The 16,908-nt window shown below is 47.2% G+C and overlaps 1 protein-coding gene across 15 annotated transcripts; it reads right to left on the reverse strand.

Moving 5' to 3' along the window:
- Positions 1-825: 825 nt before the first annotated feature.
- On the reverse strand, positions 826-16,908 carry LOC133576191 (plastin-2-like). 15 transcript variants are annotated; one of them, XM_072915294.1, is made up of 17 exons: positions 16,754-16,901; positions 10,077-10,299; positions 9,949-10,008; positions 9,721-9,825; positions 9,370-9,634; positions 8,746-8,947; positions 7,946-8,005; positions 7,760-7,807; positions 6,663-7,033; positions 6,535-6,594; positions 6,307-6,411; positions 5,992-6,220; positions 5,398-5,624; positions 5,270-5,329; positions 4,499-5,192; positions 1,196-1,300; positions 830-1,109 (listed from the first exon to the last, which is right to left on the reverse strand). In XM_072915294.1, the coding sequence occupies exons 6-10, from the start codon at positions 8,897-8,899 to the stop codon at positions 6,592-6,594; spliced, it is 636 nt and encodes a 211-aa protein (XP_072771395.1). In that variant the 5' UTR covers positions 8,900-8,947; positions 9,370-9,634; positions 9,721-9,825; positions 9,949-10,008; positions 10,077-10,299; positions 16,754-16,901; the 3' UTR covers positions 830-1,109; positions 1,196-1,300; positions 4,499-5,192; positions 5,270-5,329; positions 5,398-5,624; positions 5,992-6,220; positions 6,307-6,411; positions 6,535-6,591. The 15 variants fall into 15 exon arrangements, with proteins under 15 accessions (XP_072771387.1, XP_072771384.1, XP_072771377.1 ...); XM_072915272.1 differs by having other exon boundaries at positions 9,256-9,634; XM_072915266.1 differs by lacking the exons at positions 9,370-9,634; positions 9,721-9,825; positions 9,949-10,008; positions 10,077-10,299 and having other exon boundaries at positions 829-1,109; positions 5,398-5,619; positions 16,754-16,908.

The raw sequence follows: 16,908 nt of genomic DNA on the forward strand, positions 1-16,908 counted from the left end.
ATAGAAGAAGAAACACAAAACAAACAAACCACTACTACGTGGAACGTAACAGAGGTAGATCAAAGAAAACAATTTAATACATTCACCAAACACAATAATACTTACCTGTGTGTTTGTCCACTGTGTGATGCACACAATATGTCGAGTAGACACATCACACATGTAGGAATAACATTTGAGAATAATTTTTGAGAAGTCGCTGGCGACACTGCAGTGGGGAGCTTAAGCCCCGCCACCTGCAGCACTCACATATAAAACCTCCTTCTGCCCTCACTCTCCAGCTGAGGGCATCCTGCTGTGAAGACAAAAATGGAAGATTAATGAGTTCAAAGTCAACCTGATGAGGTCCTTTTTCTATCTTTTTATTTAATAAGTTTAAAATGTAAAAAGTGTTTTGCTTCGGTCGAGTTGTGTTTGCCACCACATTGAGCGCCAGTAATTGGAGTTATCTCATTCGGGGTCTCCAGTGGGTCCTGCGTTTGGCGTGGGCGTCACCTTGGCGGGTTGTAGACGGACAGTGCCTCCAACCTGCCTTCTGGGGGGTGTCCTGCCATTCGTGGGCCACCTGCGGCCTTTGTTTGAAATGTGGTGAGGGGCTCAGGGTCCTTATGTCCCATTGCATAAGGACTCCCTGTGGGAGTCCTTTTGCAATGGGCCCACACTTCAATAAATACAGGAGTCAGAGGTAGATCAAAGAAAACAATTTAATACATTTACCAAACACAATTATACTTACGCCAAACATGTCTGTCTGCTGTGTGATGCTTTCAAATGTGTCTGTACAGTCTGTGATGCTTTCAAGTGTGTCTGTACAGTCAGCCTCCTGACATTAAAGACACTTACAGTTCAAAGGATGAAAGGGGGTATAGCTCGGGTGGTAGAGCGGCCGTGCCAGCAACTTGAGGGCTCCAGGTTCGATCCCCACTTCCACCATCCTAGTCACTGCCGTCGTGTCCTTGGGCAAGACAGGTGCATGTCTTCGCAGGTATAGAATTGATAAAAAGCAACCCGAGTATTTGTCAATCATTTTTTATTTATGTGGGACAGCAGCAGCACTCAACCCATGGTGCCACATGGTGCCACATGGTACCACTCTGCAGCGTTGAGCCCTGGAAAAAAGATGACAATCAGAATGAGTGAGATGTAGACAAATATGTGTATGCGTCAGTAGAGTTGTGTGTGTTAATCCTGCTACCTTATATGGAGTGCCTGTTTTTGGCCCTTCTGGCCGCCGGTGCCTCATCACCGGGATCCTCTCTGATTCCTTCACCACCATCGTCCTGATCATCCTCACAGGCGGCTGTCGGCATTTTCCAAGTTGTGTTTGGTAAGACACATACAAGTTACAGTGAAATAAATAAATGATAAATGGGTTGTACTTGTATAGCGCTTTTCTACCTCCAAGGTACTCAAAGCGCTTTGACACTACTTCCACATTTACCCATTCACACACACATTCACACACTGATGGAGGGAGCTGCCATGCAAGGCGCTAACCAGCACCCATCAGGAGCAAGGGTGAAGTGTCTTGCTCAGGACACAACGGACATGACGAGGTTGGTACTAGGTGGGGATTGAACCAGGGACCCTCGGGTTGCGCACGGCCACTCTTCCACTGCGCCACGCCCTCCCCAAATGCAACTTTACTGTCATAATGTCTTAGAGGAACATTTTGTTAATTTTTTTACTTTAATGCACATAGTCTACTTGTTCAAAACTTGGTAACAAGTGTTAATTAAAGTTCAGTCAGGTTTATTTTGAAGTGAAGTTTACCAGTGAGCACACCTGAGTCTCCTCACTCGTCTTTGCGCTGACATATGCATTAACCTGATCACTGACCGCAGCTAAGGTAAAAGTGTTTATACATGATTAACGGTAATTGTTTGTGATTAATTGCAGTTGAGTTAACTGGTTATATTTGACAGTCCTAAAACATACACGTTTACCTTTTTCATCTGTCCTCCCCCTACTGCCCTGAACGGATGCATGTTGACTCTATTATCCCAGTCCACTGGTACCTTAATTTTTTCATACAATTGAAGGATGACCATGGCGTCCTGCAGATCTCCGTAGATGTGGTGAACATGTGGACTCACTCCAAGAGAATTCATCCAGTTCCTGAATTTTCATCTGTCCTCCCCCTACTGCCCTGAACGGATGCATGTTGACTCTATTATCCCAGTCCACTGGTACCTTAATTTTTTCATACAATTGAAGGATGACCATGGCGTCCTGCAGATCTCCGTAGATGTGGTGAACATGTGGACTCACTCCAAGAGAATTCATCCAGTTCCTGAAAGTTCTTTCCTCTCTAGTCTCACTCATCACATTCCCTTCTTGGTTCTCGGGTTTGGTGAGAGCCGGGTGTTTGTTGAAAAGCGTGGCCACGAAGGCCATGTTGAGCTTTGCATTTCCAGACACCACATCGGTCGCCGTCACAAACTGTCGACAGCCAAGGGAGTCAGCTTGTTCCAGCATGCGCTCTGCTCTTTTTGCAAGATCTTTCTCATAAAGTCCAGCCATGTCAATATCAATTCTCGGAACGTCCTCATTGCTGCCGTCTGGTGCAATCTGCTCCAGCAGGTGGAAATACGCCTTGGAGTCCTTAATATCCCCCGAAAAGTTTGTCAGGGTGATGCCAACTTTCTTCAGGTGGAAATTGGCCCAACGCAGCAGCAACTCTTCTGGATTTAGTTTCATCAACTCTTCCAAACCAACAGCGCTGCGATGGCTTCATTGCGGCTCAGCTCGATATCTGCAAACAGTCCAATCTTAATAATCTGCCAGAGGAGTCCGAGCACCAGGTGAGGTTTTCCCTGAAGGTAAGATACAGGTTATAAATGAAACAGTTCATTGTCAGGCTACTCAAGGAGCTGATGTTGACTTTTCATACCTTTTCTCTTGAGATCTCTGACCTCAAGTTGAAGGGCTGCAATTGTGTCCATGGACTTCACTGCAAGAGAGGGCTTAAATTAAAAAAACAATATTATAATGTTAGATGGTAGAGTCTACCTTCCTTACATTTGTTCTGGACAAGGTCGTCTTGCGCCTTTGCGGCATCTTGATGGGCCTTTGCGGCATCTTGATGGGCCTTTGCGGCATCTTGATGGGCCTTTGCGGCATCTTGATGGGCCTTTGCGGCATCTTGATGGGCCTTTGCGGCATCTTGATGGGCCTTTGTGGCATCTTGATGGGCGAGGAGTCTGGCCCTTTCCTTTTCGAAGTAGTACTTCTCCATTAGTTCCCGCTGGTGTGGAGGTAAGTTGTCGAACACTTGCTGAATGTCCTGTTCAACACACTTGCTTACTTGCTTATGGTTGTCCATCGATTCGATGATGACCATCTTCTTTTATTTATGAGTCTGCTGATGTTTGAAAAGTCCGATCTTTTGAGGTCGGAGACTCAGGTAAAGAAGATACCTGCGCAATGATGGTTTTTAGAGTGGCATGAGGGGTGCGCTTTTCCCAACGCCACTACCTTGATTGTAAGAAGATCGTTCCAGTGGCAAGGGAGACCCTAGACGACCGGCATCTTCTTACAACTGCAGGAAGCTGCCGGAATCCAGGTTTTTGGGAAACCGCCTCAAAGCTTGCCGCCACCAGCTTGCTTTTCTGTCAGGGTGTGCTCCCTTAGCCTTCGTCCGCTTTTACAGCCATTGTGGTGCTTCTCACTGCTACCATCTTCTGCCTGCTCCACCGTTGAGGTCTTCGGGATCACTCTTAGTCTGGACTCTACCCTTCGACCTGTTTGGCTTGGGTAACCCTGCCAGGAGTACAAGACTCCAGCCGACATAGCTCTAGGGGTCATGGAGACGCGCAAAGTGCCCCACCACGATAAGGTGGTGATCCCGTCGGGACAACGGGTTCAACACACACACACACACACACACCTCTGTTGACGGCAGTGTTGGCGCTAGGAATTTTCAAAATGGGGTCCCATGGACCCCATCAAGTCATATAAATCCTATAGGATGGTAGAAGGTGCATGGGGATTGAACCAGTAACCCTCAGATTGCTGGCACGGCCACTCTCCCAGCTTTGCCACGTCGTTCCTTAAAAAAGTACGTCTATTCTACTTTATTTAGTGGTCAATTGTACAGAAAATGAACTATACTGTGCACTCTAGTAATAAAAGTATCAATCAATCAATCAAAAACGCGCAAACTTACCTCTGGGTGTTCCATTCTATACACGAAATGTGGATACGCCAAACATGTCTGTCTGCTGTGTGATGCTTTCAAGTGTGTCTGTACAGTCAGCCTCCTGACATTTAAGACACTTACAGTTCAAAGGATGAAAGGGGGTATAGCTCGGGTGGTAGAGCGGCCGTGCCAGCAACTTGAGGGCTCCAGGTTCGATCTCCACTTCCACCATCCTAGTCACTGCCGTTGTGTCCGCTAAGGTAAAAGTGTTTATACATGATTAACGGTAATTGTTTGTGATTAATTGCAGTTGAGTTAACTGCTTATATTTGACAGTCCTAAAACATACACGTTTACCTTTTTCATCTGTCCTCCCCCTACTGCCCTGAACGGAGGCATGTTGACTCTATTATCCCAGTCCACTGGTACCTTAATTTTTTCATACAATTGAAGGATGACCATGGCGTCCTGCAGATCTCCGTAGATGTGGTGAACATGTGGACTCACTCCAAGAGAATTCATCCAGTTCCTGAAAGTTCTTTCCTCACTAGTCTCACTCATCACATTCCATTCTTGGTTCTCAGGTTTGGTGAGAGCCGGGTGTTTGTTGAAAAGCGTGGCCACGAAGGCCATGTTGAGCTTTGCATTTCCAGACACCACATCGGTCGCCGTCACAAACTGTCGACAGCCAAGGGAGTCAGCTTGTTTCAGCATGCGCTCTGCTCTTTTTGCAAGATCTTTCTCATAAAGTCCAGCCATGTCAATATCAATTCTCGGAACGTCTCGTTGCTGCCTTCTGGTGCAATCTGCTCCAGCAGGTGGAAATACGCCTTGGAGTCCTTAATATCCCCCGAAAAGTTTGTCAGGGTGATGCCAACTTTCTTCAGGTGGAAATTGGCCCAACGCAGCAGCAACTCTTCTGGACTTAGTTTCATCAACTCTTCCAAACCAACAGCGCTGCGATGGCTTCATTGCGGCTCAGCTCGATATCTGCAAACAGTCCAATCTTAATAATCTGCCAGAGGAGTCCGAGCACCAGGTGAGGTTTTCCCTGAAGGTAAGATACAGGTTATAAATGAAACAGTTCATTGTCAGGCTACTCAAGGAGCTGATGTTGACTTTTCATACCTTTTCTCTTGAGATCTCTGACCTCAAGTTGAAGGGCTGCAATTGTGTCCAGGGACTTCACTGCAAGAGAGGGCTTAAATTAAAACAACAATATTATAATGTTAGATGGTAGAGTCTACCTTCCTTACATTTGTTCTGGACAAGGTCGTGTTGAAAAGCGTGGCCACGAAGGCCATGTTGAGCTTTGCATTTCCAGACACCACATCGGTCGCCGTCACAAACTGTCGACAGCCAAGGGAGTCAGCTTGTTCCAGCATGCGCTCTGCTCTTTTTGCAAGATCTTTCTCATAAAGTCCAGCCATGTCAATATCAATTCTCGGAACGTCCTCATTGCTGCAGTCTGGTGCAATCTGTTCTGGGAGTACATGGAAATATATGGACAATATAACTATCTTTGATGCTTTTGTCTGGTTGTACATTGTTGTCCTACATATTGATGTTGTATTTTGTTGCTATTAGTATGTTTTAATCCAGTATTTTAGTATTCTCATTTTAAAAAAACTATACACATTTTTACTTTCAGGTCACTTTATAGTTTAAAGATGAAACCTGCCTCTACTGTTCTTAAATGAACACTTTTGCATTTGATCAACTTAATGATTGTATTTACCTTTAAAACGGACCTCAATATTTGTACACCAATGCAAGGTTATTGTCTACAGGACATTTTTTCACGTAATCCATGATAACATACCATAAAAAAATGATCCATGATAACATACCATGAAAAAGGGGGGTATAGCTCGGGTGGTAGAGCGGCCGTGCCAGCAACTTGAGGGCTCCAGGTTCGATCCCCACTTCCACCATCCTAGTCAATGCCGTCGTGTCCTTGGGCAAGACAGGTGCATGTCTTCGCAGGTATAGAATTCATAAAAAGAAACCGAGTATTTGTCAATCATGTTTTATTTATGTGACATGGTGCCACATGGTACCAATCTGGAGCGTTGAGCCCTGGAAAAAAGATGACAATCAGAATGAGTGAGATGTACACAAATATGTGTATGCGTCAGTAGAATTGTGTGTGTTAATCCTGCTACCTTATATGGAGTGCCTGTCTTTGGCCCTTCTGGCCGCCGGTGCCTCATCACCGGGATCCTCTCTGATTCCTTCACCACCATCGTCCTGATCATCCTCACAGGCGGCTGTCGGCATTTTCCAAGTTGTGTTTGGTAAGACATACAAGTTACAGTGAAGGTAAGATACAGGTTATAAATGAAACAGTTCATTGTCAGGCTACTCAAGGAGCTGATGTTGACTTTTCATACCTCTTCTCTTGAGAGCTCTGTTCTCAAGTTGAAGGGCTGCGATTGTGTCCAGGGACTTCACTGCAAGAGAGGGCTTAAATTAAAACAACAATATTATAATGTTAGATGGTAGAGTCTACCTTCCTTACATTTGTTCTGGACAAGGTCGTGTTGAAAAGCGTGGCCACGAAGGCCATGTTGAGCTTTGCATTTCCAGACACCACATCGGTCGCCGTCACAAACTGTCGACAGCCAAGGGAGTCAGCTTGTTCCAGCATGCACTCTGCTCTTTTTGCAAGATCTTTCTCATAAAGTCCAGCCATGTCAATATCAATTCTCGGAACGTCCTCATTGCTGCCGTCTGGTGCAATCTGCTCCAGCAGGTGGAAATACGCCTTGGAGTCCTTAATATCCCCCGAAAAGTTTGTCAGGGTGATGCCAACTTTCTTCAGGTGGAAATTGGCCCAACGCAGCAGCAACTCTTCCGGACTTAGTTTCATCAACTCTTCCAAACTCTCCCCTTCCTCCAACAGCGCTGCGGTGGCTTCATTGCGGCTCAGCTCGATATCGGCAAACAGTCCAATCTTAATAATCTGCCAGAGGAGTCCGAGCACTAGGTGAGGTTTTCCCTGAAGGTAAGATACAGGTTATAAATGAAACAGTTCATTGTCAGGCTACTCAAGGAGCTGATGTTGACTTTTCATACCTTTTCTCTTGAGATCTCTGACCTCAAGTTGAAGGGCTGCAATTGTGTCCAGGGACTTCACTGCAAGAGAGGGCTTAAATTAAAAAAAACAATTTTATAATGTTAGATAGTAGAGTCTACCTTCCTTACATTTGTTCTGGACAAGGTCGTCTTGCGCCTTTGCGGCATCTTGATGGGCCTTTGCGGCATCTTGATGGGCCTTTGCGGCACGTGTTGAAAAGCGTGGCCACGAAGGCCATGTTGAGCTTTGCATTTCCAGACACCACATCGGTCGCCGTCACAAACTGTCGACAGCCAAGGGAGTCAGCTTGTTCCAGCATGCGCTCTGCTCTTTTTGCAAGATCTTTCTCATAAAGTCCAGCCATGTCAATATCAATTCTCGGAACGTCTCCTCCAGCAGGTGGAAATACGCCTTGGAGTCCTTAATATCCCCTGAAAAGTTTGTCAGGGTGATGCCAACTTTCTTCAGGTGGAAATTGGCCCAACGCAGCAGCAACTCTTCTGGACTTAGTTTCATCAACTCTTCCAAACTCTCCCCTTCTTCCTCCAACAGCGCTGCGATGGCTTCATTGCGGCTCAGCTCGATATCTGCAAACAGTCCAATCTTAATAATCTGCCAGAGGAGTCCGAGCACCAGGTGAGGTTTTCCCTGAAGGTAAGATACAGGTTATAAATGAAACAGTTCATTGTCAGGCTACTCAAGGAGCTGATGTTGACTCTTCTTACCTTTTCTCTTGAGATCTCTGACCTCAAGTTGAAGGGCTGCGATTGTGTCCAGGGACTTCACTGCAAAAGAGGGCTTAAATTAAAACAACAATATTATAATGTTAGATGGTAGAGTCTACCTTCCTTACATTTGTTCTGGACAAGGTCGTGTTGAAAAGCGTGGCCACGAAGGCCATGTTGAGCTTTGCATTTCCAGACACCACATCGGTCGCCGTCACAAACTGTCGACAGCCAAGGGAGTCAGCTTGTTCCAGCATGCACTCTGCTCTTTTTGCAAGATCTTTCTCATAAAGTCCAGCCATGTCAATATCAGTTCTCGGAACGTCCTCATTGCTGCCGTCTGGTGCAATCTGCTCCAGCAGCTGGAAATACGCCCTGAAGTCCTTAATATCCCCCGAAAAGTTTGTCAGGGTGATGCCAACTTTCTTCAGGTGGAAATTGGCCCAACGCAGCAGCAACTCTTCTGGATTTAGTTTCATCAACTCTTCCAAACCAACAGCGCTGCGATGGCTTCATTGCGGCTCAGCTCGATATCTGCAAACAGTCCAATCTTAATAATCTGCCAGAGGAGTCCGAGCACCAGGTGAGGTTTTCCCTGAAGGTAAGATACAGGTTATAAATGAAACAGTTCATTGTCAGGCTACTCAAGGAGCTGATGTTGACTTTTCATACCTTTTCTCTTGAGATCTCTGACCTCAAGTTGAAGGGCTGCAATTGTGTCCATGGACTTCACTGCAAGAGAGGGCTTAAATTAAAAAAACAATATTATAATGTTAGATGGTAGAGTCTACCTTCCTTACATTTGTTCTGGACAAGGTCGTCTTGCGCCTTTGCGGCATCTTGATGGGCCTTTGCGGCATCTTGATGGGCCTTTGCGGCATCTTGATGGGCCTTTGTGGCATCTTGATGGGCGAGGAGTCTGGCCCTTTCCTTTTCGAAGTAGTACTTCTCCATTAGTTCTCGCTGGTGTGGAGGTAAGTTGTCGAACACTTGCTGAATGTCCTGTTCAACACACACACACACACACACACCTCTGTTGACAGCAGTGTTGGCGCTAGGAATTTTCAAAATGGGGTCCCATGGACCCCATCAAGTCATAAAAATCCTAAAGGATGGTAGAAGGTGCATGGGGATTGAACCAGTAACCCTCAGATTGCTGGCACGGCCACTCTCCCAGCTTTGCCACGTCGTTCCTTAAAAAAGTACGTCTATTTTATTCTATTTAGTGGTCAATTGTACAGAAAATGAACTGTACTGTGCACTCTAGTAATAAAAGTATCAATCAATCAATCAAAAACGCGCAAACTTACCTCTGGGTGTTCCATTCTATACACGAAATGTGGATACGCCAAACATGTCTGTCTGCTGTGTGATGCTTTCAAGTGTGTCTGTACAGTCAGCCTCCTGACATTAAAGACACTTACAGTTCAAAGGATGAAAGGGGGTATAGCTCGGGTGGTAGAGCGGCCGTGCCAGCAACTTGAGGGCTCCAGGTTCGATCCCCACTTCCACCATCCTAGTCACTGCCGTCGTGTCCTTGGGCAAGACAGGTGCATGTCTTCGCAGGTATAGAATTGATAAAAAGCAACCGAGTATTTTTCAATCATTTTTTATTTATGTGGGACAGCAGCAGCACTCAACCCATGGTGCCACATGGTACCACATGGTACCACTCTGCAGCGTTGAGCCCTGGAAAAAAGATGACAATCAGAATGAGTGAGATGTACACAAATATGTGTATGCGTCAGTAGAGTTGTGTGTGTTAATCCTGCTACCTTATATGGAGTGCCTGTTTTTGGCCCTTCTGGCCGCCGGTGCCTCATCACCGGGATCCTCTCTGATTCCTTCACCACCATCGTCCTGATCATCCTCACAGGCGGCTGTCGGCATTTCCCAAGTTGTGTTTGGTAAGACATACAAGTTACAGTGAAGGTAAGATACAGGTTATAAATGAAACAGTTCATTGTCAGGCTACTCAAGGAGCTGATGTTGACTTTTCATACCTCTTCTCTTGAGAGCTCTGTTCTCAAGTTGAAGGGCTGCGATTGTGTCCAGGGACTTCACTGCAAGAGAGGGCTTAAATTAAAACAACAATATTATAATGTTAGATGGTAGAGTCTACCTTCCTTACATTTGTTCTGGACAAGGTCGTCTTGCGCCTTTGCGGCATCTTGATGGGCCTTTGCGGCATCTTGATGGGCCTTTGCGGCATCTTGATGGGCCTTTGCGGCATCTTGATGGGCCTTTGCGGCATCTTGATGGGCGAGGAGTCTGGCCCTTTCCTTGTCGAAGTAGTACTTCTCCATTAGTTCCCGCTGGTGTGGAGGTAAGTTGTCGAACTCTTGCTGAATGTCCTGTTCAACACACACACACACACACCTCTGTTGACAGCAGTGTTGGCGCTAGGAATTTTCAAAATGGGGTCCCATGGACTCCATCAAGTCATAAAAATCCTATAGGATGGTAGAAGGTGCATGGGGATTGAACCAGTAACCCTCAGATTGCTGGCACGGCCAGTCTCCCAGCTTTGCCACGTCGTTCCTTAAAAAAGTACGTCTATTCTATTCAGTGGTCAATTGTACAGAAAATGAACTGTACTGTGCACTCTAGTAATAAAAGTATCAATCAATCAAAAACGCGCAAACTAACCTCTGGGTGTTCCATTCTATACACGAAATGTGGATACGCCAAACATGTCTGTCTGCTGTGTGATGCTTTCAAGTGTGTCTGTACAGTCAGCCTCCTGACATTAAAGACACTTACAGTTCAAAGGATGAAAGAAGTAACGGACTACTGGGGTGTGACACGCGACAGCGTGCCAGTTCTACAAACTCATAACTATTGGCAACCAAAATGAGTTAATTAGTTCACCCGACACTAAAACTGTATTGTTCTTGCATTATGGTGACTGCAGAAATGATGAGTTTGTTCTTTGAACTCGTAACTTTAATAACAACGCATCAGCGGCATCTCCTCACTGGCCTACATCCATAGTCAAGTAGCAACTCGACTGCGCGTATTTCCTGTCTAGCAACGGGACTTCAAAATAAAATACCCTACGTTCTGGCGAACATCACAGAAACATGAAGTTTTCCTAACGAATAATAGCATTTTGAGTTCACAGCAATTAGTAAGTGTAAGTGATTGCTGACATGACAACTGCTATTGACAATCTGATGGAATGTGTAACTATTGAAATCAGTGTTGAAAGATCCAAAAACATATTAATTAGTTGTGTTTATAGAACTCCAGGAACATGCATTGATCAATTTAATAAGAACAAATTTGAGTTTGAAAGACATAATGATAAGGTGACTTCCATCCATCCATCCATCCATCTTCTTCCGCTTATCCGAGGTCGGGTCGCGGGGGCAGCAGCCTAAGCAGGGAAGCCCAGACTTCCCTCTCCCCAGCCACTTCGTCCAGCTCCTCCCGGGGGATCCCGAGGCGTTCCCAGGCCAGCCGGGAGACATAGTCTTCCCAACGTGTCCTGGGTCTTCCTCGTGGCCTCCTGGCCTCCTACCGGTCGGACATGCCCTAAACACCTCCTTAGGGAGGCGCTCGGGTGGCATCCTGACCAGATGCCCGAACCACCTCATCTGGCTCCTCTCCATGTGGAGGAGCAGCGGCTTTACTTTAAGCTCCCCCCGGATGACAGAGCTTCTCACCCTATCTCTAAGGGAGAGCCCCGCCACCCGGCGGAGGAAACTCATTTCGGCCGCTTGTACCCGTGATCTTGTCCTTTCGGTCATAACCCAAAGCTCATGACCATAGGTGAGGATGGGAACGTAGATCGACCGGTAAATTGAGAGCTTTGCCTTCCGGCTCAGCTCCTTCTTCACCACAACGGATCGATACAGCGTCCGCATTACTGAAGACTCGTGAACAAGACTCCGAGGTACTTGAACTCCTCCACTTCAATATTGATTTGATGAAATTTAAAGGCCTACTGAAATGCGATTTTCTTATTTAAACGGGGATAGCAGGTCCATTCTATGTGTCATACTTGATCATTTCGGGATATTGCCATATTTTTCCTGAAAGGATTTAGTAGAGAACATCGACGATAAAGTTCGCAACTTTTGGTCGCTGATAAAAAAGCCTTGCCTGTACCGGAAGTAGCGTGACGTCACCGGTTATAGAGCTCCTCACATCTGCACATTGTTTACAATTATGGCCCCCAGCAGCGAGAGCGCTTCAGACAGAGAAAGCGACGATTTCCCCAATAATTTGAGCGAGGATGAAAGATTCGTGGATGAGGAAAGTGAGAGTCCGCAACAAGGGAACTAGCTGCAATGCTAACTGCTATGCTAATCGGCTGCTCCAGGCAGGTGACAGTCAGCCGTCAGCCCCGTCAAAGGAATTTTGGATTGTTGTCTTTTTTTTTTTCCGCCCGCTTCTGTACTTTTAGAGCTTAACTGCTTATTCGGCTAAAGCGTGCATCGTTTCGGTCAAATTTCAGTTCAAATATGTGTATTTTTTAACAAAGTCCTGTCCAAATAGTAGCTGTCCCGGTAATGTAAACAATGAAACACCGGCTGTGTTTGTGTTGCTGCAGCCGGCTGCAATACACCGCTTCCCACCTACAGCTTTCTTCTTTGCTGTCTCCATTGTTCATTGAACAAATTGCAAAAGATTCACCAACACAGATGTCCAGAATGCTGTGGAATTTTGCGATGAAAACAGACGACTTAATAGCTGGCCACCATGCTGTCCCAAAATGTCCTCTACAATCCGTGATGTCACGCGCAGGCCTCGTCATACCGAAACGTTTTCAGCAGGATATTTCGGTGCGAAATTTAAAATTGCACTTTAGTAAGCTAACCCGGCTGTATTGGCATGTGTTGCTGTCATGATCCGTGGTCCGGATCATGTTTTGTTTAGTTATGTTCTGTTAGTTTTGGACTTCTTTAGTTCCCGTTTAGGCCTCCTTGTTTGCTTTTGTCACCATGGCGACTTATTGTGTTCACCTGTCTCTGATTAGTGCTCGCCCGCTCACCTGCTTCCCAAGCACTAATCAGAGGCATTATTTAAGTTGCCTTTGCCAGTCAGTCGGCCTGGCTTCATTGTTTACGTCACGTTCTGACCAAGTAAGTGTTCATGTTCTATGCCATAGCTTCTGCTAACTAGTAGTTTCATGTGTTTTAGGCACGCTTGCCTTTTTTTTGTTGTGTTGTTTGTGTTTTTGGTAGTTGAGTGATTTATGTTAATAAATCCAATCCTACCTTTACGCCTTCGTTCGGAGCCGTCTTTGCATCTTGAAAGAACAACCGCGCAGCAAGCTGCGACCCCTTCCCCCCCCATCGTGACAGAATGAAGCCAGCCTACAGTTCTTTCGCAGCGGACCACGAGGAGATGGAGACGCGCTGGCGAAGACGGAAGCCAGCCAGAAAGGCTTCGTTTCGCCGTCAAGACGCGTCATTCCCCCAAACTCCTCCTCCAGACAGCAGGACGCCACAATCAGACCTGTATTCCCTGCCGCCAAAGCTTGGTAATCCAATTTATCATTTCGCCAAGCAGTTCATCGATTGGGCTGTCAGTCAGCTGGAGACCTGCGCTGTTGACATCACGCCGCCGCCTGCTGATGACGTCATAGGCCAGGAATTTTTTTTTCTGAATTCTGTTTCGCCCTCCAAGACTCAAGCCCCACCCACGTCACGGACATTTTCTTTTTGTCCACCCACTCAAACTCAGGTGGGGAATACAAAAATACATTTTGGACAATTTAAAGGGGAGGCGTCTACCCCCCTCCTGTCCTCCCTCCACCCACCCCTAAAGATGGTTCCAGACCGCAAGGAGCGCGTCTGGTATCCGCTCCTTGAGGGGGGGGGGGCTAGGGCCCGGAGCTGTGCTAGTGGGGTGGCTCAGCTGCTCCATGCCAAGCCGCAACCCCCAGCTAGGCCACCTCCACCTGCACCAAAGCTAGCACCTGTAGCTGCTCCACGGCTAGCACCTGTCGCCGCACAAAGGTTAGCACCTGTCGCCGCACCAAGGCTAGCACCAGCTCCACCACGCCAAGACCCATCACGCCAAGACCCACCACGCCAAGCTCCGGTACCAGCTCCACGACGCCAAGTTTCGCCAGTCGCAGCTCCACGACGCCAAGTGCCGCCAGTCGCAGCTCCACGACGCCAAGTGCTGCCAGTCGCAGCTCCACGACGCCAAGTGCCGCCAGTCGCAGCTCCACGACGCCAAGTGCCGCCAATCGCAGCTCCACGACGCCAAGACCCAAACCAAGACCAAGACCAAGACCCGCCAAGCCAAGACCCGCCAAGCCAAGACCAAGACCTGCCAAGCCAAGACCAAGACCCGCCATGCCAAGACCAAGACCCGCCATGCCAAGACCAAGTCCCGCCATGCCAAGACCAAGTTCCGCCATGCCAAGACCAAGTCCCGCCATGCCAAGACCAAGTCCCGCCATGCCAAGACCAAGCCCCGCCATGCCAAAACCAAGACCAAGACCCGCCATGCCAAGACCCGCCATGCCAAGACCAAGACCCGCCATGCCAAGACCCACGCCTAGACCAAGACCAAGACCCACGCCTAGACCTAGACCAAGACCCACGCCAGGACCAAGACCGACACCAAGACCCATGCCAAGACCAAGACCCGCCGCCTGACGCGCCACGCCGAGCTTCGCCGCCTGACTCACCACGCCGAGCTTCCACACCTGCCACGATGACAACGCGCCTCCCTCCTCGTCGGCCACGGATATGGCCGCTACCTGGTCGCCCGCCACGCCGAGTGCGCCCACCTCCCAGTCGGCCACGAATGTGGCCATTCCCTGGGCGCCCACCTCGCCTGCTGCAGCGGCGTTCCACTCGCCGCCGCCACCTAACTCTGCCCCGGTGGATACGGGGACACGTGGTCTGGCGACCCACCGCCATGTCCCCCTCCCACCCTCCCATGACTCTTGTTAATTTTTTTTATGGACATCTGGAATCTGTCTTTAAGGGGGGGGCTCTGTCATGATCCGTGGTCCGGATCATGTTTTGTTTAGTTATGTTCTGTTAGTTTTGGACTTCTTTAGTTCCCGATTAGGCCTCCTTGTTTGCTTTTGTCACCATGGCGACTTATTGTGTTCACCTGTCTCTGATTAGTGCTCGCCCGCTCACCTGCTTCCCAAGCACTAATCAGAGGCATTATTTAAGTTGCCTTTGCCAGTCAGTCGGCCTGGCTTCATTGTTTACGTCACGTTCTGACCAAGTAAGTGTTCATGTTCTATGCCATAGCTTCTGCTAACTAGTAGTTTCATGTGTTTTAGGCACGCTTGCCTTTTTTTTGTTTTGTTGTTTGTGTTTTTGGTAGTTGAGTGATTTATGTTAATAAATCCAATCCTACCTTTACGCCTTCGTCCGGAGCCGTCTTTGCATCTTGAAAGAACAACCGCGCAGCAAGCTGCGACCTGTTGTTGGGAAAGGGCATGTTCACCACTGTGTTACATGGCCTTTCCTTTGAACAACACTCAGTAAACGTTTGGGAACTGAGGAGACACATTTTTGAAGCTTCTCAGGTGGAATTCTTTCCCATTCTTGCTTGATGTACAGCTTAAGTTGTTCAACAGTCCGGGGGTCTCCCTTCTGCTATTTTAGGCTTCACACATTTTCAATGGGAGACAGGTCTGGACTACAGGCAGGCCAGTCTAGTACCCGCACTCTTTTACTCTGAAGCCACATTGATGTAACATGTGGTTTGGCATTGTCTTGCTGAAATAAGCAGGGGCGTTCATGGTAACGTTGCTTGGATGGCAACATATGTTGCTCCAAAACCTGTATGTACCTTTCAGCATTAATGGTGCCCTCACAGATGTGTAAGTTACCCATGTCTTGGCCATTAATACACCCCCATACCATCACACATGCTGCCTTTTACACTTTGCGCCTAGAACAATCCGGATGGTTCTTTTCCTCTTTGGTCCGGAGGACACGACGTCCACAGTTTCCAAAAACAATTTGAAATGTGGACTCGTCAGACCACAGAACACTTTTCCACTTTGTATCAGTCCATCTTAGATGAGCTCAGGCCCAGTGAAGCCGGCGGCGTTTCTGGGTGTTGTTGATAAATGGCTTTGGCTTTGCATAATAGAGTTTTAACTTGCACTTACAGATGTAGCGACCAACTGTAGTTACTGACAGTGGGTTTCATGTGGTGATATCCTTTACACACCGATGTCGCTTGTTGATGCAGTACAGCCTGAGGGATGGAAGGTCACGGGCTTAGCTGCTTACGTGCAGTGATTTCTCCAGATTCTCTGAACCCTTTGATGATATTACGGAGCGTAGATGGTGAAATCCCTAAATTCCTTGCAATAGCTGGTTGAGAAAGGTTTTTCTTAAACTGTTCAACAATTTGCTCACGCATTTGTTGACAAAAGTGGTGACCCTCGCCCCATCCTTGTTTGTGAATGACTGAGCATTTCATGGAATCTACTTTTATACCCAATCATGGCACCCACCTGTTCCCAATTAGCCTGCACACCTGTGGGATGTTCCAAATAAGTGTTTGATGAGCATTCCTCAACTTTATCAGTATTTATTGCCACATTTCCCAACTTTTTTGTCACGTGTTGCTGGCATCAAATTCTAAAGTTAATGATTATTTGAAAAAAAAATTTTTGTTATCAGTTTGAACATCAAATATGTTGTCTTTGTAGCATATTCAACTGAATATGGCTTGAAAAGGATTTGCAAATCATTGTATTCCGTTTATATTTACATCTAACACAATTTCCCAACTCATATGGAAACGGGGTTTGTAGATAGGATGTATTCACTTGTCATTGTACATGTGCATTGTACGTTTCATTACCACATTTGGAGGTGTCGAAATCGCCACGTTGCCATCCAGCGCCGACTGTAGCGTGGCGTGCACCTTCCACATCTCCACCTTCATTTTTGCTTGTCCTCCTCTGCTGTCCTCAAGACGCTCAGCAAACTTGTGTGGGCTCCAAGTGATGGGCAAGA

Source organism: Nerophis lumbriciformis, linkage group LG02, assembly GCF_033978685.3.
Source record: "Nerophis lumbriciformis linkage group LG02, RoL_Nlum_v2.1, whole genome shotgun sequence".
Lineage (NCBI taxonomy): Eukaryota > Metazoa > Chordata > Actinopteri > Syngnathiformes > Syngnathidae > Nerophis > Nerophis lumbriciformis.

What these genes read in the sequence shown, in the direction of transcription:
- LOC133576191 (XM_072915266.1), bottom strand. Translation starts at nt 16,837, where the DNA reads ATGAAGGTGGAGATGTGGAAGGTGCACGCCACGCTACAGTCGGCGCTG. An exon ending in CGACCTTGTCCAGAACAAAT is followed by an intron (nt 8,006 to 8,745) that starts GTAAGGAAGGTA and finishes CCTCTTTTGCAG; the next exon opens with TGAAGTCCCTGGACACAATC. An exon ending in CAGAGATCTCAAGAGAAAAG is followed by an intron (nt 7,808 to 7,945) that starts GTAAGAAGAGTC and finishes GACTGTTTGCAG; the next exon opens with ATATCGAGCTGAGCCGCAAT.